The sequence below is a fragment of the Solanum verrucosum genome, unplaced genomic scaffold, assembly GCF_900185275.1.
Source record: "Solanum verrucosum unplaced genomic scaffold, falcon-dt-bn FXZP01000015.1, whole genome shotgun sequence".
Lineage (NCBI taxonomy): Eukaryota > Viridiplantae > Streptophyta > Magnoliopsida > Solanales > Solanaceae > Solanum > Solanum verrucosum.
Window position 1 is genome coordinate 323,231 of NW_026020070.1, and position 26,595 is coordinate 349,825.

The following is a 26,595-nucleotide window of genomic DNA, read 5'->3' on the forward strand; positions in this document are numbered from 1 at the left end:
CCGATTCCACTTTGGATGTCATCAAGTTAATTAAATTGTGCAATTCCTTGGAATGTCAAACTCAGATGCGATGCCTATCAGGAATACCAATACTGGTAAAATAGCATTTCAATTTCATCTGAAACAATCGAAATGGGTTGAAAACTTGAAATGAACCAACCCATAAAGGGACCTTCAATCTCTAAAATAATAAGTAAAGCTGAATATTCAATGAATAACCAACTTAGAGGCGAACCCCAAAAATCCAAATTTTGAACTCATAATAGCCTCTGTTTGGGAACTTGAGGATCATGATCAAACTAAACTAATCGAGTTTGGTTGATGCATTTTAAAATGGAGGCAATCCCCAATCGGGTGGGCTGAAATCAAGTAAAGAATTCAAAACCTGATCAGCGACTTGATGATACGAGCTATCCACCTTGCATCTGGAACCATAACCACTGACCTGCATGCAGTAACATAAATCCCAAGTCAATAGATGATAGAGCAATCAGAGCTTTATACATTTTCCTATGACAACTGTATATCTGTATCTTCACTTTTCTCATAAGAACATCAATGCAATGGATGGGGGATAAAAGAGACCAAAATGCAACCAAATGATCTTCTATATCAATGACAATGGAAATCATAATGCCACTTCAGGACCCACTTGGCATACGTTGTTACATCTACCAGAAGAAGCCCTTATCAACGAACAGAACTTTGGGGATTTTAGTACCTAAAGCATGTTATTGGTGTTTAATCATGCCTCTCATAAGACCCAATAATGCAGTAATAATAGTAGCAAACAAAAATGAGGAAGTTCAAAACTCATGAAAACGGCTAACATTCCAGACTGAACACATCTGAAGAAATTAATTTAAGTAAAAAACATAGCCTCATATTGGACAAAGCAGGAAAACGATAAGGAAAACACAAGAAACCAGAGCAAACACCGGAAAGGAACCATGTTACAAGGACTCTAATGATCACTACCAGCAAGAGATATAGATCTGCATATGTAAGGACCCAAACAAGGAATATCGTCTATCCATCACAGGCAAAACTAGGTGTTTGTGTGGGTGCCATAGAAAATTCAGGGCCCTGATAAAGTAGCAAACTGAGGCAAGTTGAGGACAGAACAATAATATGTATCTTTTAGATTATCGAATGATCCCGAAAGAAGATTATAAATCAGACAGAAAATTAGAACGGGAAGAACTTGCAATGTTGATAGGTTGAAAGAGTTTCTTGAAAGTCAAGACAAAACCCCAAAATAGGAGGAAGAAAAAAGCAAGATCTGAAGGAGTGCTCTGAGACCAAGAGCCAGACCAAAATCATATTGTTTTCTCAATTACTAGATGTCATCTTCAAGAGATTTACAACGCCTGTGAGTTAATCAACTAATTAGTGCCAAACTGTTGAGCCGTAAATCTAGACGAAATACCAAAGGCAAACTATTATTTACATGTTGAAACCAATCAGTGTAACCTTTTGCACAGGATGTCAAGTACATTAGACTGCTGTTGGAGAGCAAAATATTCATAGTAATAACTAAGACAAAACCATACAGTGAAAAAAAACAAAATGAAAGATATGCAGTTGTGCAAGCATTTACTGGAAAGTACAAGGAGAGTTGGTATCTAAACTTCTTAAAACCATGGAAAATGAAGTTCTATGAAGTGAAATTTCACTCAAGTTATTCTACTAGAAGAAAATCAAAAAAGTATCACCAGACATTAAAATTTTTGGTGATAGACTCACATTCCAGCCTTCTTGGCTGCAAGGACACCAGAGGGCGCATCTTCAAATACAAGAATCCTCGGCGGATCTAGTGGTCCACCCTGTCCATATAAAACATTAAGAATACAGCTCATAGGCATCCATGATATTTCATAATTGACTACCTAAAGTGACCATATATCTACTTTTCCATTAGCTGAAGAAAGTTTTACAAATTACACCCAACTTTCTCAGATTTGGTAACCAAAATAGTGTTAGCTTACATTTTTTTCCCTAAAGGCTTGCACATTCAGAAAAAGTAGTCTCTCACTGTACAATTTTGGGAACAGATTTTGCCTTTCTGTATTAAAATGTCCTAGAAATTTTAGATGTTATATACTATCCGCTTCAATTCGAATGCCCACCTTCCAATTTTAGTTTATCCCAAAATAGTGTCCTTCCTAGAACTTCTTAAACATACTATACCATATGAAAATCACATGGAACCAGGTTTATCTCTTTTAAATACACCGTCTATCCCAAAACGTTTCCTTGTTGAGTTTTGAATAACCAAAACACATTTCGTTCAAACATAATTTTGGATAAACTTTTATATACATAAGGATAGATACATAAGAATTGTGACATAAGGATAGTGACAGTCCATGGAAGGAGGAAAAGACAAATAATAGTCTTTGTGTTCAAGGATAACTACGGATGGGTTGACTTAGCTTGAAAGATTCAGATGTTTGCTGAAAACGGGAGTATACAGACTCGTGAGGTAGTTCCTATCACCCAGTGATCATATGCAGAGGCTAAGATTCATAAATTGTCTGATACAGATATCTTATTATAGGCTGATAATGAAGATATGGTATTTAAGGTAGATGGGGAGTCTTAAATGCAATGAAAAAGTACATATTCACATGCTTAACAGAAAATGTAGAAGGGAAATCAGAGATGAAGTTGAACACAAGTGACTATATCTTGGGCCAGAAGAAGCTGGAAGCATCAAAGCTTGGGGTTGTTGAAATGATCAATGAAATATTTATTTTGGAATTTCCATCTGATATAGAAGTTGCCAGGGTTAAGATTGGTGAATGGAGATGGAAGGGTAGAAAATTAATCTTGTGAACCGGACCTCGCTGACATCAATGTCCAGAAAATGCAAGTTCCGGTGACTCAAGATGCAAGTTCCGCTCACTTAATTAGGTTATATTGGGGAATGGAGCAAGGAAGGGGTATCATACTCCCTATGTCCCAATTTATATGACTCACTTTCCATTTTAGCCGGTCCCAGTATATTCAGTAACAATTTAACTAGAAAATGTCCACTTTACCCTTAATGAAATGATTTATAGCCACACAAACATCCATTACTTATTTTGGACCACAAATTTCGGAAGCCTTTCTTCCTTTCTTAACCACCATATCAAGTCAAACTACGTCACATAAATGTATATTTGTATATAGAACTTTTTTATACTCTTTTTGCTGATACGTTGCAATATTGTGCAGCACATTGATTAGTTGAAGTTGAAGATGGCAAGACAACTGTAGAACATGCAGAGGAGGATTGGATTGATATGAGAGAGTCAGATTCATAAATTTAACTTCCGAGATGGCAAAACTATGCAACATCTTAAACAAATATCATTGACTCCACTTTTTCATTTGGAAGCTAACAATTAAAGATGACTAATGTGTTTGATCACTGCATCACCGTATATAGCTCACAGAGAAAAATTTCTATTTCTAAAAAATAACATTATTTGAAGTTTGATATAAGAACCAAGCCAACAGAAACAGGCATATTTGAAAAGTCTAGTAGGTAAATTATCAGTTAGACAATACTAAGGGAGGTCTATGTAATAGAAGATTCACCAAGAGAAGGATAAGCATCATAGCTGCGAGATCTCTCAGGATACACCAATCTAGAGAAACAAAAAACAGAGAAGTACCTCAAATCTGTTTGCAGCTGCAAGGAATATATCAGGTGATGGCTTCCCTTGTTTAACTTCTGGATCATCACCACGAACGATATGATGCATTAGTGAAAAAAGTTCGCTGTGTCTTTGAGTTTTCAAATCAAAGTGCCGCGTGTGTGTACTGAAAAATGCATTTATATTAGTTCACTTTTTGAATCTTACTTCTTAAACATTATTTTAGCATATGATAATTCTAATACTTCTACTTGCTATACAAATTATGCCACAAATGGTAAACTTCCTGGTGAACAAAACTAAAAGAAGATGACATACCCCGTAGCAACACAAATTGGTATCCCATTTTCATGAAGGTGATGAATCAGCCGGCTGGCCCCTATAACAGGACAGATAGTTAAAACAAGCAAAGAAATTTGTGTATACTAATCCAATTTTGCATTAAATGAAATCAAAAGATTGAAATAAATAGTATGTGGAATTTATATGCTAGTCTTCATACTTAATATCCACTCTACTTCAGAAACAATTGTTCTAAACTAACATTACTGGACGCAAAGAACTTGAAAACATAATTATTCAAGAAGTTGTTGGATAGGATTCACAGGTATAGAGAATATGGAATTAGATTTATGATAATGCTGTAATTCTTGCAAGAGATTGTCAAGTTGATAGGTAACCTCTTGGATAATTATATTTCAAGTTCTTTGCATCTAGTAATGTTAGTTTAGAACAATTGTTTCTAAAGTAGAGTGGATATTAAGTATGAAGATTAGCATATACATTCTACATATTGTTCATTTCCATCTTTATGCATAGTGACCTCTCGAATCGTGAAATTTTTGCAAAGAGCTAAAAGATGCAGAATACACATAATGAACAGTCAAACTAATCATTTACCAATGCGATGGTAGGAGCAAAAAGAAACCTCTGAAAATCATTTCTCATGTTCACAGCAAAAGGTGTTCCAACTCTGAAGTGTATACCACAGTCCACAAGAGGGTAATGAAGGTGTTTTCCTTGATATCTAAGAAATGGTACGTTCCAAGTCACTTAAGAATAAGCTTTTCTTTTCTCAAGTTTCAAAATTTTAACTTCCTTTTATAACAACTCTGTTGAGGCAGGCTTGCAGTACACCTCAACTAAAATTCCTTTGGTACCTGTTACCTCCCACTAACACAGGAGCCGGATAACTCTACTCACCAAAACATAGACAAATTGGAAGTTTCATATAGGGTTGCCTCCGATGAGATTTGAATATTGATTGAACAAGGTTGTTACTCCGGCTCTCAACAGCTAGGCCATCTTCAAGGGACAATTTCAAGGCAAATATGCAAAATATAGCATAAATGTTATGGAGGAAACATTTATTATGCATTTAGAGAAGTAGAGATTAGATGTCCCTGGTTATACTTTGGATGAAGAAAGAAAACAGAGCTATTTCCATCAAGTAAAGCAAAGCCTCTCCAAAACATTTTTAAAAAAAACAGTTAAAGTTATCCTCTATTGGTAGTTCTTTGTCAAATGTCGTATAAGCTAGGCCCTATTAGTATGTCTATTTAAAACTACACAGAATTTAACTCAACATCTACTGGATCAATTATACTTCCCCACAATTATACTTCCCCGATGCTTTTTGCACAAGTTATGGAGGTAAAAGTATACCTGGGAGTTGAATGCTCCAATATTGAAAGTAATAGGTAGAAAGTAGTATGTTTGATCACAGATTTGTTCTGGGCCTAAAATTCATCATACAACCAGAAAAATTGATCTTGTGGAGAAACTGATGTCTTACGTCACAACTTTGAGGAAACAATAGCCTGACAAAGGATTCAGTCCACTTTGGATGCGTATATAGGTGGTAAACTAAATAATTTATACATATATGTATATTATTTATATAATATACATATATGTTACGATATCTATCCATGTATATACTATGCAAATCGGAACTCTCTTTTAAAGGGAAATCATATATAGTACGGTTACGTCTTCAGTCAAGAAGGTTACATAGAAAGTGAAGAAATTGATTTGAATACTTGTTCAAGATCCAAAAATTTATGTCATTTTAAGACAAATAGTCAACTCCATAAGTTTACATCATGTACAAATGTCTGCTCCTCTTATGAACAGAACTGAGGAAGGGTGAGAAAGCTGAAACTTAAGAAATGAATAAACAAAAATATTATGTCTCTTGTGCTTATTAAAATTGTACCTGGCATGAGGTCGCTTGTGGGGAACATTTTCTGCAACATCTCCTCTCTCTCTACAAGAAAATCTTCAGCTGTAAGTGAATCACTTATTCCTGTCTCTTCAACAAAGACCCTGGCAGCCTCTATTGCCTTCTTCCCCATCATCTTTGCCTTGAGTGACCAATCAAAAGTCTTATTATACCTAGAAAGTATAATCTCCTGGACCTCCGTATAGAATTTCTCGGTGTCTGATACACAAAAGAAAAGGAACAAAGAAGCTAGTCAACCAAGATTTGTCTTCAAGTAGCATCTATTCAACCACACAAAGATTCACTTATTTCTTTCCGATAGAATATGAAAAACTGGAAAGGCCTGGTAAATATCAATCTTCCCTTTGATCCCCTATGTTAACAATCTACCTCACACCTTCCCATTACTTATTTGCTTCCATCCTTGGAAGCTCTTTTATTTTCTAAAACATACTGCAGTGTCTTAATGTATCACGTGATGGGGTAAGTCCATATCAAATAATGTCTGTTGTGATCAAACCACATAGGTATACACAAAGGAGCATAACAGATTTGGCTGTGTGAATTTGTTTTTTGTGGTTATTTAAGTTACATAACTTGGGTAACAATAGAAAATCCAAATAACAAAACACCTAGAGTAAAACACTAATTGATGTCACAAAAAAATTAAATGGACCAGTCCATGCATCCATTTCCTGAACTTTAAGATCCCCTATAATAAATCAACATCGATCTTACTGTTGCTTTGAGAGAACAAGGGGAACTAGATTTTCTTTCTTTATGGTTGATAAAGAGGGAACTAGATTCCTCCTGAATACTACAAATCTTAAGGAAGCACAACAAGTTGTTTTAGGTATAAGAGTTGATTGTATTTTTGTACATCTCCAAAAAGAAGAATTCGTAAAAGATCAGACAATACACGGTGGAAGGAACTTTCTCCAACTGTCCTATTGCTAAACTTTTCCTCTAGAAACACACACCAGTATAAGGTTTTTACTGACTAAAAATCATAACCGCATACAGGCAGTGAGTAATATGTAATTTACAAAAAATGCGCAATTCTCTGCTATGGTGACATGCTTTAGAACCACCAATCCACATAATTTATTGATTTTTCAATTAGGGGAATATATATTCAAAGAACATATATTGTTTACAGAAAGAACGCAATTCTCTGCTATGGTGACATGCTTTCAGCACCACCAAGCCTCCATAATTTACTCTTAATTCCTTTTGATTAGGGAAAAACTAAGAAATGCACTGTGTTTTCTTTGATAGGTGAGAAATCACTTAGTTCTTGAGTAGCTTATGTGCCAGATATGTGATGTTACAACAGAAAGACATAGACATACAAATGTGCACATGTGCTTGAAGAACACACTTATCATACCATCTCTACTGGAATGTGGAGTTGCTAAATAAAAGTATAACAGAATACATCAAAATACTCTTCCTCTAAATAAGAAAGGGTCTAATTGTCACAGGGACTCGCTTAAAGAGACTAGAACTATGGATTTGTTCACCTATAAACTATAATTGACAACTTTTGGTACCACTAGCAAAGGCAACTTCAAATTTCAAGTCAGATAATTCCTTCAAGCAGAGGCTCATTTTTTTTGGCACGGTGCACGTATCCAACCATCTTCCAAGAATGCTATTTCACCCTTCAAAAGGAGTCTCTAAATTTTGAAAATGCTTTGCATAATTACTTCAGGGGCCGTCGCATTTTCTAATATATGAGCTTCCCCGCCTTATCTTTACAAATCCTAAATCTGCCATCAAAAGTTACTGTGCATAACAAGGGTAGAACACATACATCACACTCAAATTTTGAATTTCACTCCCAAATGATCAGAAATTAAAACAATTTTAGCAAACGATTGCATACCAAGATTACATCAATTCTTGAGAAACTCTACTAATAGGCAATTTCCACAAGCACATTATCCATTATTGACAAAGTGGACAATTGAGTCGCAAAAGAGGGTATCATTGCATTCTCAGTTCATTCAGAATCGTAAAATAAACTTAAGTAAGGGAAAGAGAGTAGTAGAGCGAAATCCAAGTGAGATCTTATACATATTGATACCTAAAAGAAGACCGTCCATGTCAAAGATTACACGAGTGATTGAGCCTTTTCTTGCACATGGAGTATCATTGATGCCTTCATTCGCCATATTTGAACAACTTTTAGCTTCTCGCTCCTCCTTGCTTCCTCCCTGCTACTGCTGCTATCAATCCAATTGTACAAGCAGCAAAGCCGGAGGAGAGAGAGTGTAGAGGAGGAGGAAGCTTTTTGAGTTCCACCGTTAAAGTAACGGATAAGTGTTAGGACCAAAATATCACATTTTACACATATCATGGGTTGTTTTACATATAACTATAACTTGGTTATTCATGTATTAATCTTATATATGTAATAATTTTATAGAATGTTTGCTTGGTAGATTTTCAAACGTTGTATAAAGTTATTCATTATTAATTTTATACGTTGTTTGATTGTGTTTTTTGTAATCCTACGTAATTAATACTTAGATAACTTATGAGGGAATTTATGTATAATTTATGCGGGATAAAAGTTGGAATAAGTTATGTGCGGTCATTTGGTTTGAAGACAAGTCATGTTGGGATTAGTTTTGTCGGAATAAGTTTTGCTGGAATTAGTTATGCTGAAATTATTTTAATTGGTTGTTTGGTTTGTCATGTTCAAATAATATACATGACATTCTTTCTAAGAATAAGTTGTTTGCTTTACAAAAACACACTCCATTTTATTTAGCTTTTTGTACTTTCTTTGCCAGTTTTAGTTATTCACTCTTAAAAATAAATTTTCATCTCATTTAGCTTAAATATTTTTGTGTGTGCATTCTCATAATTACGCCAAATGTTTTTAAATAAAAAACATTCATCTTATTTAGCTTAAAAATAAAATTTCATCTTAAGTTTGTTAAAGTAAAATAGATTTTATTATTAATGTCACTTCATTTAAGCACATATCAATCATATTAATATAAAATATTAAAGTTATCTTCAATTTAATTATATATAAAATATAATTTTTTTAGTGATTAAAAGATTAATTAATTAAAAATATGTAATTCAATAGTGGAGTGAATATTTTAAGAGTAGTTTCCTCTTCCCCTGCCCCTTTGGACAGAGAAAGTCATTTTATGGTTTTGTTGTGGCACTTCTTCTTCATCCTCCCTCATATCAAACCCCTAAGAGAATTAACAAATTGATTAAGAGTGGGATATGGTGTCTTACCTAGCATGATAGTCTTGAAGGTCTTGTACTTGAGACCTAGACCTCTAGTAAAATTAATTACTTTGCTATCTTCATCTACAGGCTTGTGAATGGTTGCAAGCCCATCACATATGCCTTTGAACTCCTTAATATATTCATCAATCTTTTTGGTTCCTAGCCTCACACTTTGCAGTTGTTGTTTGAGTTGGAACTCCTAATCCTTTATTACTTGAAGATAAGCTTATTTCAAGAATTCCCACATCTCCTTAGTAGTTGAGCAACCTATAATCAGGTACATGCTTTCTTCTTTCAAGGTGTCTGAGATTCAACTCCTTAGCAACATATCATTCTTCCCCAGTCATCAATAATGTTGTTGTCTTCTGCACCCTTCTCTACTACTACAGCTTTCTCAATAGTCTTTCCAGTGGAACATGTACCTTTAATTAGTTCATTCTCTATGATGAGGTAAGTTAATCTCATCACTTGAATCAACTGAGATATTTGTGTTCTCAATGAAGATAGTTTGTTGCCTTGAGTCTAATGGAGCAGTGCGAAAATAAGATGATGAAGTGAGGAGGTCGAAAGAGTGTTACTAAAGGGGGCCATTGCAATTCGATATTGTGGTTATTCTGATTTTGATCTAATACATTAAAGAGAGGAAAAACTGTAAAGCTCTAATACCATGTAGAAATCTCACTTAAAGTATGGAGAAATCAAGGATTATATTGATGAATGATTTGTTGAGTTACATTCTCCTTATATAGGAGAAGAGTCCTATACTAGCTATACTAGGATACAACACAAATAAATTATTTACATGAGTAGTTTCTACTATATAGAAATGCCATAACTAGGACGACCAAGGATAGATTCGTAATTTTAATTTCTTTTTAGGTAAAATAGTAATTATGTCTTAGCTATTAGAATGAAATTCTAGAAAGACGTGAACCTTTCATTTTCCATTCCTAAACATACACAGACAAGAGTCTCTTCTCTTTCCTTGACAAAAAATAAATCAAAAAGATCTTCTTTTCAATTATTCATCAGTAGTAATACAAGGTATGATTTTCCCCCATCAATTTTCATTTTCAATAGTAATACAAGATACGACTTTTCTTTCAAATTTCTTAGTGTTGTCTTCTTCTATTTGAAAAAAAGTAAATAACAAAATTAAAAAAAATAATTAATGTTGTCTTCTTCATTCATATTAAGGTTGTTTTACAAGACCATATGAACATGTCCCTCTTCTACTCCATTTTTCATCAGTAGTAATACAGGTTATGATTTTTTTCCCATCAATTTTCATTTTCAATAGTAATACAAGATATGATTTTTCTTTCAAATTTCTTGATGTTTTCTTCTTCTATTTGAAAATAAAATATAAAAAAATAAAAAATAATGTTGTCTTCTTCATTCATATTAAGGTTGTTCTTCATGACCACATGAACATGTCCCTCTGCTACTCCATTTTTTTTTAGTTGATTATCAAATCGCACTGTAGTTGTAATACTCATCGGGGCATTGCGATGCTTACAATTATAGGTTTATGTTTCCTCTCAAATTTGCCATAATCTTTCTTCCTTTATTCTTGATCTATTATTATTTTCATATATTTGTTTTTCTTTATTTTCTCTTATATTTTGAGATTGCAAATATCTCATTGTCATCACTTTTGAAACATTTTACTTTTTGAAATATTTAATTTTAAGGGCAAAATAATAATTGTGTTTTAATTATAATTATGATAATTTCTAGAAAGATGTAACCTTTTCATTTCTTAGAAAGAAAGGTCTTTTCAGTTGCAGAAGTAATCAAAGTCTTTTCTTTTATCTTGAAAATTACTTTTGAGGGTATATTTGTCCTTTTACCTAATAATAATTAATTATTATATTTTATTATATATATATTTGTACTTGTTCACAATTTATTATAGATATTTTTGTTCTTTTTCATAATTTATGTTGCCGAAAATCAAACACATATGCCAATCTCTCTCTGAAAATTTCTACTCATGCTTTAGATAGACTTTTAGATGTCACCTTCTCTCTCACAAACACTTCATCTGCTGTTGAATCTTGAGCTTGTTCAAGTAAGTTTTCAGTAAATTCTTTTTTTTTCTAAATACTTGCTAACCTACAAAATAGATTATAAGTTCTAGCTTTTTTATTCTCTGTTTGTGTAATGTTGTTGTTTATAATATTTTTTGTCCAGACGGTTGTTTTGTATTCTTCTGTACAACTTATTTTTTTTTAGCTCGATGCATTAATGGTTGTTTGATTGTTCGAGATTATGTTCTTCTAATAACATTGATTTTAGACTTTTCATCTAATTTTTGACTTACAAACACTTGTTAAATAGTTGTAACAAATCAATAAGATACTTTAAAAATGGAGATTTGTTTGATGCAAATATACCTAAAACTTGCATTGTATGAAAAATATTAAATACACACTTTACCTTACAAATAATACTTCCTACAAAAATAAAATGTCACACTACTATATAACTCACAAGTGCAAGGCCAAAATGATGTGAACTTTGATACCATGTATTGTATAGGTTTTATCATTAATCTATAAATCGCATCATCCACCCATAGCAATGGTCATTACAACATAGAAAGTTAAGAATTTTTCCAGATTTTGTCTATCTACAGGGTTACAATATAATTTCTATAATGGACACAATTGCATAAAAAATGGGCGTAGTTGTCTGCTTGCATGAGTGTTATAATTTATATCAGAAAAAAATAGTAAGAGATTATTAACAACTAATAAGAGATTATATAAACAACTTGATGCAAAAGTTAGAATTTCTCTTGCTATCTGGCATAAACAAATGACGCTCAAAAGATAGAATATCATTGAAAGATTATGAGTATTGGGTAGAAACTGTTCATCTTCACTCTTCTTCTATTTGCCTGTGTCTTTTTTTTTTTTAATTTCTTGATTTCTGAATTATTATGGATATTAAGTTCATAAGATCTTTGTTATAGTTGTTTAATATTCATTCATACAAACTTTTTTATATATGTTTTAAACTATTATCTTTGCAGTTTCTTATTTTAATTGAGATAGATGTCTGATCGTGTGTTTCTGCAACATTTTAGTGTGTGGTAAGTACTGCACTTCTAAGTCTTCTCTATATAGCTATGTAATTTTAGTTATATGCATTTTTGTATGAATACATTACTAACCAATATAAAATTGTATCTTGTTAGATGTTATTTCTATAAGACTTCAAAAAATATCAGAACCATAATGATGTCGAGCAGAAGAAATAATAAAAATGCACACTCTTTTGAAAAATCAAATTATGAGAAAAATGCTCAGAGACGTGAGTTGTATAGATTAATGTCATCTAAGAAAAAAGAGGCCCTATTGGCACGTCGTCGAGAAAAAAGACCTGAATTAAAAAGACAACGTTTATCTATAAGTTCAACAAATAATAATTTGGCTACTACATCATCTTCTGTATAATGAGAGATCCAATACTCCTTTCTGATAGAGGTATACACCTTAACTGACAATCAAAAGTAATATAATATTATTACTCTTTTAAATATTATATAATTAATATTAATAATTACTAAATGTCCTTATTCTGAAATTCTATATGCAGGGTCTGATTTCACATTATCCAGTAATTCAAATGCTACGCCTTTAAAAATTAATTATGTCAAGTTAAATGATGTACTAGCATGTTTATTTTGCAACGCTAAGTTTTTTGAATTTGAACCACCTGCATTTTGTTGTGGCAATGGTTCTATTCAACTAACTTCACATGAAATTCCAACACAATTAAAAAAATCCTTATTTAGGTGATACTGATGAATCAAAACACTTTCTAACTTACATAAGAACATATAATAACATGTTTGTGATCACTTCCCTTGGAGTAACTTATGATAATGATTTAGCCAAAAGAAATAATGGTATTTACACATTTCGAGTTCAAGGACAGATGTACCATTTCATAAATGACCTGATTCCTACAAATCAAAAAGGAAAAAACCTCCAATTATATTTTTTTGACAGTGAAAATGAATTAAGAAATCGAATGGCATGTTTAAATAAACTAAATGAAAATATTGTGAGAGCTCTAATGGACATATTAAAAATTAATCCATACTCTATGTTTCTAAAATCTTTGATAAATGTCCCACAACTATCTAATTTTTATATTGCACTTAAGTCCGATTCTGAATAGCTCAACGTGTATATAACTTACCAATTGTATCTGAAGTTGCAGGAATATGGGTAGAAAAAGATATTAATAATTCTATTCCTACGCCACATATTCGAATATATACAAAAAGTGATATAAGGCAATTGGTAAATTATTATTATGATTGCTATGACCCTTTGCAATATCCATTGTTATTTCCATATGGTCAAAGTGGGTGGCATTGTGGTATTAAAAAAATTAAGCATTCTTGTGATACATCAACACAAATATATTGTGAGCAAGAACAGTTACCAAGTGTAATGAATATGTCTTCAATTGATGGATTAATTAATATGAAAGCTAAAGTTATGAAAAAAGGGAAACGAAAAAAGGACGTTGTTTCCTGTTGTTAGTATTATTGTTATAAGCTTCAAATAAGAGATGAAGAAAATATAATCTTACATGCAGGAAGATTATTTCAATAATACATAGTCGATGAATGGATAAAAATTGAAAGCCAACGATTAGACTTTGCTTCTTTTAATCAAGATTTATTTAGAGTAGATGTATTACAAGGAATCTTAGATGTTTACGAAAATGAGAAAGGGAAGCTTCACAAATAGGAAAACAACGCATACTTCCACTTAGTTTTATAGGAGGTCCAAGAAATATGCGAAGATAGTATATGAATGCTATTACATTAGTACAACATTTTGGTAAATCTGAATATTTTTTACTATGACATGTAATCCTTCTTGGCCTAAAATAGAAGAAAATATTATCCCAACAAACGAAGTACAAAATAGACATGATTTGATCAATAGAGTGTTTAAGGCAAAATTAGAAGAACTAAAAAGCGATATCCTAAAAAGACATGTATTTGGTAAAGTTGCAGCATTTATGTATACAGTAGAATTTAAAAAACGAGGACTTCCACATGCTCAAATGACCATAACTCCTAACTCAGGATGATTTAGGTGCATTTACAAATATCATAGGAAAGATCTTGGAATAATCTTTCCAATGCCTCCGAGTTTGCATGATTCCAAGTTCGAATGAGTGAGATATGCCCTTTGGAAGTTGGGCTGTTTAAATAAGGAAATGTCCAATTCGGATTTTAAAAGGGTGTTTTGATCTTTTTCATACCCTATTATTTAAATTCATTTTAGTGAATTAATTAAGGGTCAATACTGAATTGGTTCAGTTTAGACAATTGGAATTTTACGCTAGGGTTTTTGGAGAAAGAACGCAAGAGGAGAAAAGAGGAGAAAGAGCAAAGTTCGTCATTCTTGAGGGTTTAGCTTGTGGATTTCGATCCCTAAAGAGGTATGTGAGTCTTTAATAGCGTTGGGTTCGTTCACCCATGCGCCAATCATGTTTATTTCAGCGAAGTTCATTCTAGAAAATTGAAAGTTGATGAATCTTGAATGGTGTTCTTGAAATTGGCCTTCGTTCTTGAGTTAGGTTGAGATTGAGGAGTTCCTTGAGGTTATAATGTTGTTTCCTTGAGTTGTTTGAGTTAGATTGTTGTGTATATATATTGGGTATTTGAATCTAAAGAGAATTTGAGAAAAAGAACCGATTTTAGGCAAATTGGGGTCAGAAAACGAAGAAGGAACAAGTCGGGAAAATTTTGGTATATACCATGTCCGCGACGCGAATATGTTCCTCAGGATTGAAAAAATTCTCCTCACGTCGCGGAGCGGTCACAGACCGTTCTGCCTCAAAAGTTATCTTCGCGACCAAATAATTAAATGCATCTCCGTGTCGTGGACCTATTTTCAGACAATGATTTCTTGATCTTTTCTCATGTTTAACTATTTAAAAACACTCATAAACATCATGAGATCTTTCTTATCACAAATCACAATCCTTGAATCCATAATTCAATTCAAGGAAAGTTAAGAGTCAAGTCAAGAGAAGTTCATAAAGTTTTTCAATAGTCTTTTACAAATGTTTTAACTTTATTTTAAGACTTGAGTTTTGAGTTGAGTAAAGAGTAAAGAGCAAGGTTTGAAGTTCATGTCTTCAAAAGAGTATATGGGGACTATGTATTCCCCAGAGTTTTAAAAATATTTTCACATTTGAACAAAAAAGGAAACTAAGATTTCCAAAAGAGCCTTTGAGCTAGTTTTCAGTTAAAAAGTAAATGTTTTCACATATAAAGAATAAAGGAAACCTTGATTTCCAAAAGAGCCTTTGAGCTATAGTTTTCAGTTAAAGAGTAAATGTTTTCACATCTGAACAAGAAAGGAAACTGATATTTCCAAGAGAGCTTTTAAGCTAAGTTTTGAGTAATTATCTCAAACCAAAGAAAGAAGTTGTTTTTTAAACATATGAGCTAGAATATTTTGGGAGTTGTATTGAGCACCGATATTGGGGAGAGTTCAGATAACTCACATCCCCCATAAACCATGTAGCCATCATGAGTAGTAAAGGATCAAACTTTTTAGATGAATCCTTAAGTGTGCTTTTTAGCATAGACTAGTGGATCCACTTAGATAAGGTGTCCTATATGACGGCAAAGTATAAGACAGTTCGGGTAGCGTGGGCAAGACGTTGTATCATCACTTAGTCTCAGAGTGGTGGTTGTCGGTTAGAGAAACTCCTACAACAGTATTTTGTATTTTTATACACATCAGAGATATTTGTATTTTCATAAACAAACAGAGTTTATATTGTATCTTTGCATACATACAGAGTTATTATTGTATTTCTAAATACATAGAGTTGAAAACCATGTTTTAAAGCCTTTCTTTATACTGCATTTATTTACACTACTTTATACTGGAATGAGTTCTGTTTAGTTGAGTTGAGTTGAGCCAGGTAAGTTCTTCAGTTCCTTTCAAGCTTATGTCTTGTTTGGCATTCCAACTCGCATACTCGTACATTCAATGTACTGATGCCAGTTGGCCTGCATCGTCTTATGATGCAGATGCAGGTAACCAGGATCATCATCCAGTGCCTCATTAATCAGGTTAAGCACTCAAAGTCTGGTTGTGAGCCTCCTTGCTTTCCGAAGGATCTCTTTTATTGCTTTCAGTATTTTAGTTCATTAGGATGTCGTGGGTCTTGTCCCGACATCCATCTCAGTTATTAGAGGTTTCATAAATAGACACTCAGTTAGTTCATTTGTCTTTACTTTGTTATTGGCTTATGTTCAGATTTGAGTTGCCATTTTGGCTAAGTTAAATGTTTATTTCTAAAACATTATGAGTTTAGTTTTGAAACAGTTGAGTTATCTTGCATCTTTACTTTGTTATTGGCTTATGTTCAGATTTGAGTTGCCATTTTGGCTAAGTTAAATGTTTATTTCTAAAACATTATGAGTTTAGTTTTGAAACAGTTGAGTTATCTTGCATTTGAGTTCTTTTCTTAATGCTTAAAGTCTTTCGCTGAGTAAGTAAGCCATACCAAGGGTCACTTAGGGCCAACAATGGTTCTCGGGTGCCAGCCACATCCGGGGTGTAGGCTCGGGGTGTGACAATGTGCTGATTTACCAGATGAGAATATAAACCCCTATCTATACTCACTTATTACGCAACATATGATGCATGGTCCTTGTGATAATTTGAATCCAATAAGTTCTTGTACAAAAAAAAGGTTATTATAAATATAAGTATCCTAAAGAATTTGCAGAACAAATCACAAAAGGTAAAAATTCATATCCAATTTATAGAAGGCGAAAGACCGAAAAAAGTGTAAAAATTAGAGGACACTTTCTTGATAATTCATGGGTTGTTCCTTACAATCCATTTTTACTTTGTAAATTTAACTGTCATATGAATGTGGAGATTTGTTCAGATATTAAAGTTGTTAAGTATATTTACAAATACATTTGCAAAGGACATGATAGAATAGCTTTTCAAATACATGCTAATGATGCAAAATTAGAGATAGATGAAATAAAAGAATATCAAACTGCTAGGTAGGTATCACCACTTGAAGTTGTATGGAGAATATTTGTGTTTTCTATAAGTGAAATGAGTCCAAGTGTATATCATCTTCAAATACAACTTGATGGACAACAATATGTTTCCTTCAAAAGTATAGACAACTTGAATAAAATTATAAATAATCCCATGATAAAAAAGACAATGTTAACCGAATTTTTTTTAATGAATAAAGTCAACAAAGAAGCTATGGACTTGAATTTGTTGTATCGTGAATTTCTAGAGTACTTCGTCTGGTCAACAATAGATAGAATGTGGAATCTTCATAAACGAGGTCATGTTATTTGTTGTGTCATAACGTGTCATCTAACCAAAGAAGAAAGATACTATCTTAGACTACTTTTAATGAATGTAAGAGGACCAAAATCATATGAAGATATACGAATTGTAAATGAAGTACAATGTAATACATTTAGAGAAGCTGTAGAAAAAAAAGGACTTTTTTACTTTGTGATAATAACTTAATAGAATGCATGTCTGAGGCTGCAAGTTATCAAATGTCATCTAGTTTAAGACAATTATTTTCTATGTTGTTGAACTATTGTAATCCAACGAATCCTAAAGAACTATGGAAAAGAATTGAAAGCCCAATGTCCGAAGATTTCAAGACAATTTTGAGCGTAGATGCAAGAGAAATTCATTATAAAGTTTTAAATCATATAAATTAAATTCTTCATTCAATGGGTCGTGATATTTATGAATTTGAACTAATTCCCAAAATTATTAAAGCATCATCAACAATAGAAGCTAAGGATGTTAATTACGAAAGAAATATCGTAGTTAGTGAGGAAGATTTACTTTTACAAAATAAATTAAATATTGAATAAAGAAAAGCTTACGATACAATTCTTGATAGAGTGTTTTCAAATAAATCAGGGGCATTTTTTTATTGATGGTCCTGGTGGAATTGGTAAAATCTTTTTATATCGAGCTTAGTTGACTACAATAAGACACAAAGTATTTATAGCTTTAGCCACTGCAGGTTCTGGTCTTGCAGCATCACTTCTTCCCGGAGGTTGAACTGCTCATTTTCGATTCAAAATTCCTATTGATGTTAATGAAAATTTTAGTTGTAATATTAGTAAACAAAGTTCACTAGCCTCTGTAATGCGAGATGCAAAATTAATTGTATGGGATTAAATTTCAATGGCAAAAAAGAAAATGGTTGAAGCATTTGATTTACTTTTAAGAGATCTAATGAATATAAATACGCTATTTGGTGGTAAAGTAGTTGTTTTAAGTGGTGATTTTAGACAAACTCTTCATGTTGTTCGTGATGGAAAACAAGAAGATTTTATTCGTGAAAGTTTATTGTTTTCTGAAATTTGGAATTAAGTTGAAAATTACAATTATCGAAAAATATGTGTGCTAATAAAGATCCTGAATTTTGTGAATATTTAATGAGAATCGGTGATGGAAGAGAAAAAAAATGACCATGGAAAAATTGAAATAAATTAATAGTAGTATTAATAGCTAAGCTAGAAAAAAGATGATTAAAAATAGGGGGTAGCCAGTAGGGGGGGATATGATATGGAGGGATATATATTTACTATTATGTTCCTGTTATCTTCGATTATATTATTGTTGTTATCTAATTTGCTTTGATTATCATATTATTGATTATTGCTACTGAGATTTTCTCCATTTTATTTTATATGGCTTCCACTTCAGTTTTTTCATTTTTAAAATGATTTTTTTATTCTCAACTTGAGTAAAACGTCTATTAGAAACAATCTCTTTACCTTTATATTATCTGAGTCGACTCCTAAAATAATCAAAATTGCTCAAATGATACTTAAAGACTTATTTAAACCTAGTAGTGCAGAAGAAAATAGACTATTTTATCACCCCCCCCCCCCCCCCACCCATTTTGATATTTTAACTTGCATGTAACCAATAGTTTTCTTTAGCCAATTTTAACATTTTACGTTCATGTGACCAATAATAGATTATTCATGGCTAGAAATCAATACATATTAGGTAATTTTATATAGATATTAATGTTATTACTGCTTTTATTTAATATTTGGGATTGAGCGTTATTTAGACACTTCACTAAAAGGGTCAATTGAGAAATTGAAAGCAATAAGTAACAAATTAATTAAATCTTGATTGTTATTGTAACCAAAGTTCAATTTGAGCTTTCAATTCCTTAGCAACGTTATAATAATTAATTAGAAATTGAAAGTTGAAACTATATAACATAATAAAATGTTATCCACCTACTATTCTAAGTTTTCCAATTACTATTATTAGATAGATAAGAGAAGACGTTGATAAACGAAAAACAAGCTTCGTAGGATTGAACAAGTAATAGAATCGCACAATAACTATAGCACCAATGTTTTATACATAAAATTGTAGATAAATATAAATTATATCTTAGTACCTTCTAAATTTTATGCAAAATCAATGTAGTGTATCTACATTTCTGTTAAAATTTAAATTATACACTTATTCTTTAGCGAAAACACTACTTGTAAGAGTTTTTTTCCAAATGAATAATGGTTATTCATGTCCTAAACGCCATCAAATTACCATCTACTCAAGTTTCAACCTCCAATCATGAACTTTTTCATCAACTTTTGTATCAAAGTTGTGTCACATGATTGTGACTATCAACAATATGACAGACCCATTTTAGGGATGAAATAATATTCACCTATATATAGGTAAAATAAACTTGAAGTGTTATGCTAGATTTTTACTAATATATATGTATTCTCATTCTTTAGCAAAAATGATCAACTTGTTGGATATTTGCTCTTCAACTAATCTATTCTTTGGTTATCCAACAACTCAATTCTCATATGGTTGCAATGAAATTAACATGCAAGTAAAGAATTTTTTTATTATTATTAATGTATAGAGTGATATTGTAAAAAGTTGATGACAAGTTGTGGAGTAAATTAACAAATTGTATAGACATGAAGGATTAAAAAAGCAATAAAAGGGTTAAAAAAGCAACAAATTCAATTATAGATATAGGGTGAAATGAAAGACACGTTACTATAAGTATAACAGACACAAGAATTAACAAATTATTATTTGTTTGCTTCTTTGATGACTCGAACCTACAACTTTAACATTGCAGGGTGCTTAACATCTAAGCAGCCCAACTGGAAGAGGAGAAAGACTACGAAATTGTACTAAAAAAATTCTTGGACTTTTTCTAAGCTTGGTCAACTACCTAAAGATTAATATGACTTATAGGCAAAGATTCATCAATAAAATGTCCAATCCCAATTCAATTTTATTGTTACTTTGGCGCATCGAGCAGTCATCGTTAGTGGCGGAGATAAAAAAATTTTATTAAGAAATTCAAAATATAAAAACTTAAATACGAAACGATTACAAGATGATAAAGTGGAGGCGAAAACAAAAGAAAAGACTAATATTAACCTGCTTTACTTTATGCTTTGTTGTCATTTATAACATGTAATTCCTTCCCATTTTCCCTACTCCATCTAGCTTTTTAAAATTTTCTTGTACATTTTAAGTAAAGATGAACTTTTAAGGAAAAAAACAAAAAAAAAATATCATCTTTATATCTTTAAAAAGTCACTTATGTTGGAGAATATTACAAAAACTAAAATATCATTTAAAAAGAAATGAAGAAAGTAAAAAATTGTATCTTCACAAAATGAAAATTTCATAAAAGTGACAAGTTGATTCCCTCCAAATAAAAAAATATAATAAGAAGAAAGCAATATCATAACTAAGCTAAGGATTAAAATGTTACTACAATTACATATTACCTAGGTAAGTAATTGTACAAATGATAGAAAAATTCAATTCAATGAAGGTGACATTTAGTTGTCCAAAACAAGGAGCCTTTAAAAATGACATTTTACAATAAAAACATGGAAGAAAAAGTATACCTTTACTACAATATAAAGGAGGGTTTTTTTTTGTTAAGCTTGGACAATACTACAATATTAAGAAAGAGCAGAACTCTTCCACTACCAAGAAGAATTGTTGCATGCTCGTCACCTTCAGTGACTCAAAGAATTTTACTTAGTTTATGTTCATCACCATTAAATGGTCATCACAGATGGTTTTGCGATATTCTTCTTCCATATCTATAAACTGTAGCTGTAATTCTTGTCCATAAACTCATCAGATTTTAATTTTTTTTTAAAGCAAGGAATATAATGACATTATTTGTCGTTGCAACTATAGTTGTTTGTGTTCAACGCCAACTGATAACAGAACACCTGATAACGCGATTGTTTCTTAAGATGAGACCGGAAATTTCAACACAATTGGTGGAGCAATATTGCCGGTCCCTAATCGCAGTGTCAAGCCATTCTTCATAAAAATTAAGAAAGGCACATATCAGGAATATATAGAGTTGATAAAAATAAGACTAATATTTTCATGATCGAAGAATGGATGAATATTACGATAATAACAGGTAATAGAAATTTTGTCGACGACAACAAAATCTATGATATTGCAACCATTGGTAAGTCCCTCTCTCTATAAATACATAAATTTTATTAATTTTGATGAATTATAATTGTTTCTTCTTATTTAATTTACAGGGGTTCTTGGCGATGGCTTCATTGCCCAAGACTTAACTTTTAGGAATAATGTCAGACCTATAAAGCATTAGGCAATGGCATTAAGAATTGAAGCAGATTTGACATCTTTTTGTAGATTTCGATTCTATGGGTATCAAGACACCTTGTATGTGAAACGACAACATCAATTCTATCGAGATTGTGAAATCTATGGCATGATAGATTTCATATGCGGTGACACAACGACCTTGTTCCAAAACTACTTGATTGTTGCACGCGTTCCATTGGCCAAACAATATAACACAATCACAACCTAGGAGAGAGAGTTTGAGGACGTTCCAACTGAAATAGTGCTTCAAAATTGCACTATAAAGGCTACCATAGATAACATCTTGACGTATTTAGGTCGGCCATGGGATATATTTTCTAGGACTGTGATAATGGAAAATTATACCGGTAACTTGATAGATCCTAGAGGATGGGTTGAATGGATTGCATCGACAAATAAATCTGCAAGTTGCCGGCCCTATTATCTAGAGTACTAATTTATTTTTCTTATTTCTTTTTTATGTTATATTTGATAATAACGTAAAGAAGACTATAAATCACGATAATAAAAACTTAAAATGTCTAAAAATTTGTGGACTCTTAAACTTTTTTTTGTCCCAATAAATTGAGGCAGAGAGAGTAACATATATAATGTGAAAAATACGTAAAAAATTATTATAAATTATAATAATTAACAATTTAAAATGTCTAAAAAATTGTTGACTCTTATTTTATCCACATAAATTGAGGCTAACAACTTAAAGTATCTACAAAGGTATTAAAAAAATTAGCTGACTCTCGAAATCCGCTTGGGCCATATAAATTGAGATAAAGGGAGTAATATGTATTATGTGAAAATTACGTAAAAAGTATTGTTAATCATAATAATTGATAACTTGAATATTCTTCAAATATAAATTTTTGGTTGACTCCAAATTATATTTGTGTCACATAAATTAAAACAAAAAAATTACATTTATTGGACCCGTGCTAGCACAGGGTTCTTATATCTAGTAAAAAACTTATAAAGCTTATAATGTTATAAATTCATTGAACTAAGTGGATTGTCCATTGAGTTTATCCATAAACTTATACTTATCATATATGTGTATTCCCTAGGTTACACCTGCCATGTGGACCATTTGCAACTCTATGATAGATGCATTTATGGGATGGTCTCATGTGCTTTGTTGTTAACTTACAAATTGGTTTTTGTAAGGTTGTTTTCTCTAATTTAAATTAGGAGCACCGTTCCAAACTATGAAATTATGTTAATAATGCTGGTTGCTTTAGCAGAAATTGTATGCCTCCAATTATAGCTAAACCATGGGTATGAGAACAAAACTCCCAAATGAGATTTAATATGAGATGAGTTTATTTAACATGTAGCAACACATGTACACATCAAGACAACAACGTTTCCCCATCATACTTGGTTTAGAGTCAAGAACCAAATAATTTTCATCTAAATTTTAAATGTGCGGTATTTGATTTAATTGCTCCACCACGCACAAGATGGATATCCAAATGAGGTTGGGGTGAATGTTAGTTTTTCTAACATTAGGGGGAGAGATGATTTGAAGTTGAAAATTATGAGATGAATTATCTAATTCTTGTTTTAAAAAAAAAATGTGAACGTGAAGTTCAAGAGATAATTCATTTGCATAATGTTGCAAATTGATTGCCAGATGAATTTGCTAGCCCTATGTTATAATTCAGTTGTAAATGCTCCAATGAGAAGTCCTTAAAGGACAAGGTCTATGGTATGCCTAAAGTGGGTACCTGAAATGATGAAATATGAAGAGATCTCGATAAGTTATGTCGTATTGGAATCGAGTCTAAAGACCATTGACGGTATCGTTTGATATGAAGTAGCGCTCAATGCTACAGATGATGACGAGGATCTTGAATTCTAATCTATCATATTATGTGGACAGATAAATGATTGGCCAAATAAAATGCATAATTCAAATATATTATGTTTTACTTTGAAAAGTGATGTTTTGGAGTTATAGTCCATGAATCAAGATATAATGTCAGTGGGGTACAAATAAATTATTGTGAGGAAGTATAACCGTAAGATATAAAGTACGGCTTGTGCCTTGGGGCATAAAGAGTTTTCGCAAAAGTCCTGACATTATTAAATGAAGATACATTCTCTTGTGGTGAATGCAATGAAGTTTGTTTTAGTCTGGCAATAGATGAAATACTTGAATATGTGTAATGAATGATTTTCATGTCTAACTAGACGATGAAGGTTATATGAAAATCCATGAAAGATTTAAAGCAATTTCATTGAGTACCCTAATGGTTGTGAGATTACTTATCATAAAGAAAGATCAGTTTCAATCTCATGAAAATGATTGAAAAATATCATGTATTAGTGCAAATGGTGCACAAACAAATTATTAATTATGCAAATGCTGGAAACTGTGTGGTTTTTCTTTGAAAAGAGATATTTCAACCACCATGTATGAAGATAGTGATGCATGTATAGTTCGTTTGAAGGAATGATACATCAAAGGAAATTGGACAAAGTACATTTCACCAAAGTTCTTCTTCACACATGATCTTCAACAAAATGGTGAGATAGAAGTTCAAAAGATATGTTTAAGTTATAATCTTACAGATTTATTCACTAAGGCATTGCCAACATCAACATTTGAGAAGTTGAGATACAAGATTGAAATGCGTTATCTCCGAGATGTCAAGTAAAGCTTTCATCAGGGGGAGTGAAATCCGCGCTGTAATCTTTTCCTTAACCATGGTTTTGGCCCAATTGAGTTTTCCTGGTAAGGTTTTTAATGAGGCAACACTCAAAGCGTATTATGAGATGTGTGTACTCTTTTTTTTTTTTTATTAGGCTTTTCCCACTTGATTTTTCCTAGTAAGATTTTAACGAGACACATTATCTATGGATATCCAAGGGGGAGTATTATAAATTCATTGAAGATTACATAAGAAAATTCTCAGTCAAACTTAAACTTTCAAAAACGAAAAGTGTCACATAAATTGGAACAGAGGGAGTTATTTTTTATCTTAATTTATGTGATACAAATAGAACTTGAGAAATTATTCAAAACTTAAGTAATTAATTACTGTAATTTATAAAATTTCACGTAATTTTGTTGAAACAATATATATTATTTCATTTCTCAATTTATGCGGCACATATTTAAATATTTTAAGTTACTAATTATTGTAATTTGTAGTACCTCTTACGTAATTTTTAAATAATATATATTACTTCTCATGTCTCAATTTTTAGGACATTGATATAGCCAAATTTTTATGTCTTTTGAATATTGTAAGTTATTAATTAATGTAATTTATAATACTTTTTACGTTATATTATCAAATACAAAATATCTTAAATTTTATTAGTTAATTTTCTTTTACGTGAAATAATATTTTTTCTTCAAAGATAACAAAAATTACATTCTGATGTGATGATTGGGGTCCGAGTAAGTCTTAATAACAACACTTTTATGCCTCTTTAGACATTTAAAAAAGGCTCAAACTTCAGTTTATTTACTAATATGTACCATTGGATTTAATGTAAAATGGTGCAAAAACAAGGGGCAAATGCAACTTTGAAAAAGTAGTGTATTACCAACAAAAAAACACCGTGGGAATTAGAGGAAAAATCATGAAGATGACAACTCTCAAAGCGAATTGTACTACCATCCAACAAAGCAACGTAAAAGCAGAATTATCCAGTAAATTACCAACTTGCCCTTGTATAGTGTCACGACCCAGGGGTACCCCCTAGACGTAACATGACGCACTTGGCCCCGAAGGGGTCTCATACAATCCCTTAGCATCATCATAACATAAGATCATAGAAAAGTAGGGAAAATTTAAAACTTTCTTTCAAACAATCTAAAACATTTTCATAAGCAAGCGGAAGTCTTTACTAAGTCTTTGTCTCAAACCATCTATGAATAACATGAATAAAAGTATTGGGACGCAGCCCATATAAAGTCTAAAACATAAGAAAAGACATAAAAGGAACATAATGGGTTTGTCCTCGAAGCTATGAGGACTCATCAAATCTTCAAGTCTTCTTTCCACTTAGAAACCTAGCCTCCAAGCAACTTAATCTCCAACACCCTACATTTGATTAGAATATAGGCAATATGCGTTAGTACAAAATGTACCAAGTATGAAAGCTAGCATAACATCATAAAGCATCTCAAATGGTTAGTCAACATAAGCCATAAGCATAAGAGACAATAACATATACATAACATAAAGTCCAACATAAGCATCATATCATCACAAGTCAACCTAAGATATTCATGATTTCATACTTCAACCATTAGTCTTTCATATTCAAGAGAACTACTTCACAATCCACCTCCAAGCATACTTGTGCAAGGCAAAGATAGCATCTCATAATACCATCCAAGCTAAGTACCTCTCTTTGGTCATTCTTTGTCATAGTCCACCTTCATAGTCAAGACCTAGGTTTTCATATCATAAGAGCACTTATACTCCTAAGTAACCTCAAGGAACACTTGTGCAATGCAGGTGGGGCATCCCATAATACCACACACACTAAGCATATCCTTGAAGTCACCATATTCATATTTACCATATCTAGGTGTCACTATAGACCTACTTCATATTAATAAGGAACTATCAACTGAAGTCAATCATATCATGGAAGGAAACTATAGCAACAATCCAAGCTAGCATACATCACATAATAGGACACTTCATAAGTAGCTTCAAGTCATACTTGTGCCATGTATGAATGACATCCCATACTACCACTCACACTA

General features: G+C 32.0%; 1 protein-coding gene and 1 pseudogene across 1 annotated transcript; one reads left to right on the top strand and one right to left on the bottom strand.

Moving 5' to 3' along the window:
- Nucleotides 1-359: 359 nt before the first annotated feature.
- On the bottom strand, nt 360-8,075 carry LOC125823842 ((DL)-glycerol-3-phosphatase 2-like). The gene is made up of 6 exons (XM_049503217.1): nt 7,961-8,075; nt 5,866-6,090; nt 3,966-4,026; nt 3,666-3,813; nt 1,747-1,826; nt 360-445 (listed from the first exon to the last, which is right to left on the bottom strand). Exons 1-6 carry the CDS (start codon nt 8,046-8,048, stop codon nt 379-381), a joined length of 669 nt encoding a protein of 222 aa, XP_049359174.1. The 5' UTR covers nt 8,049-8,075; the 3' UTR covers nt 360-378.
- Nucleotides 8,076-21,288: 13,213 nt separating this feature from the next.
- Nucleotides 21,289-22,305, top strand: LOC125823855 (pectinesterase/pectinesterase inhibitor PPE8B-like; annotated as a pseudogene).
- The last annotated feature ends 4,290 nt before the right edge of the window (nt 22,306-26,595 follow it).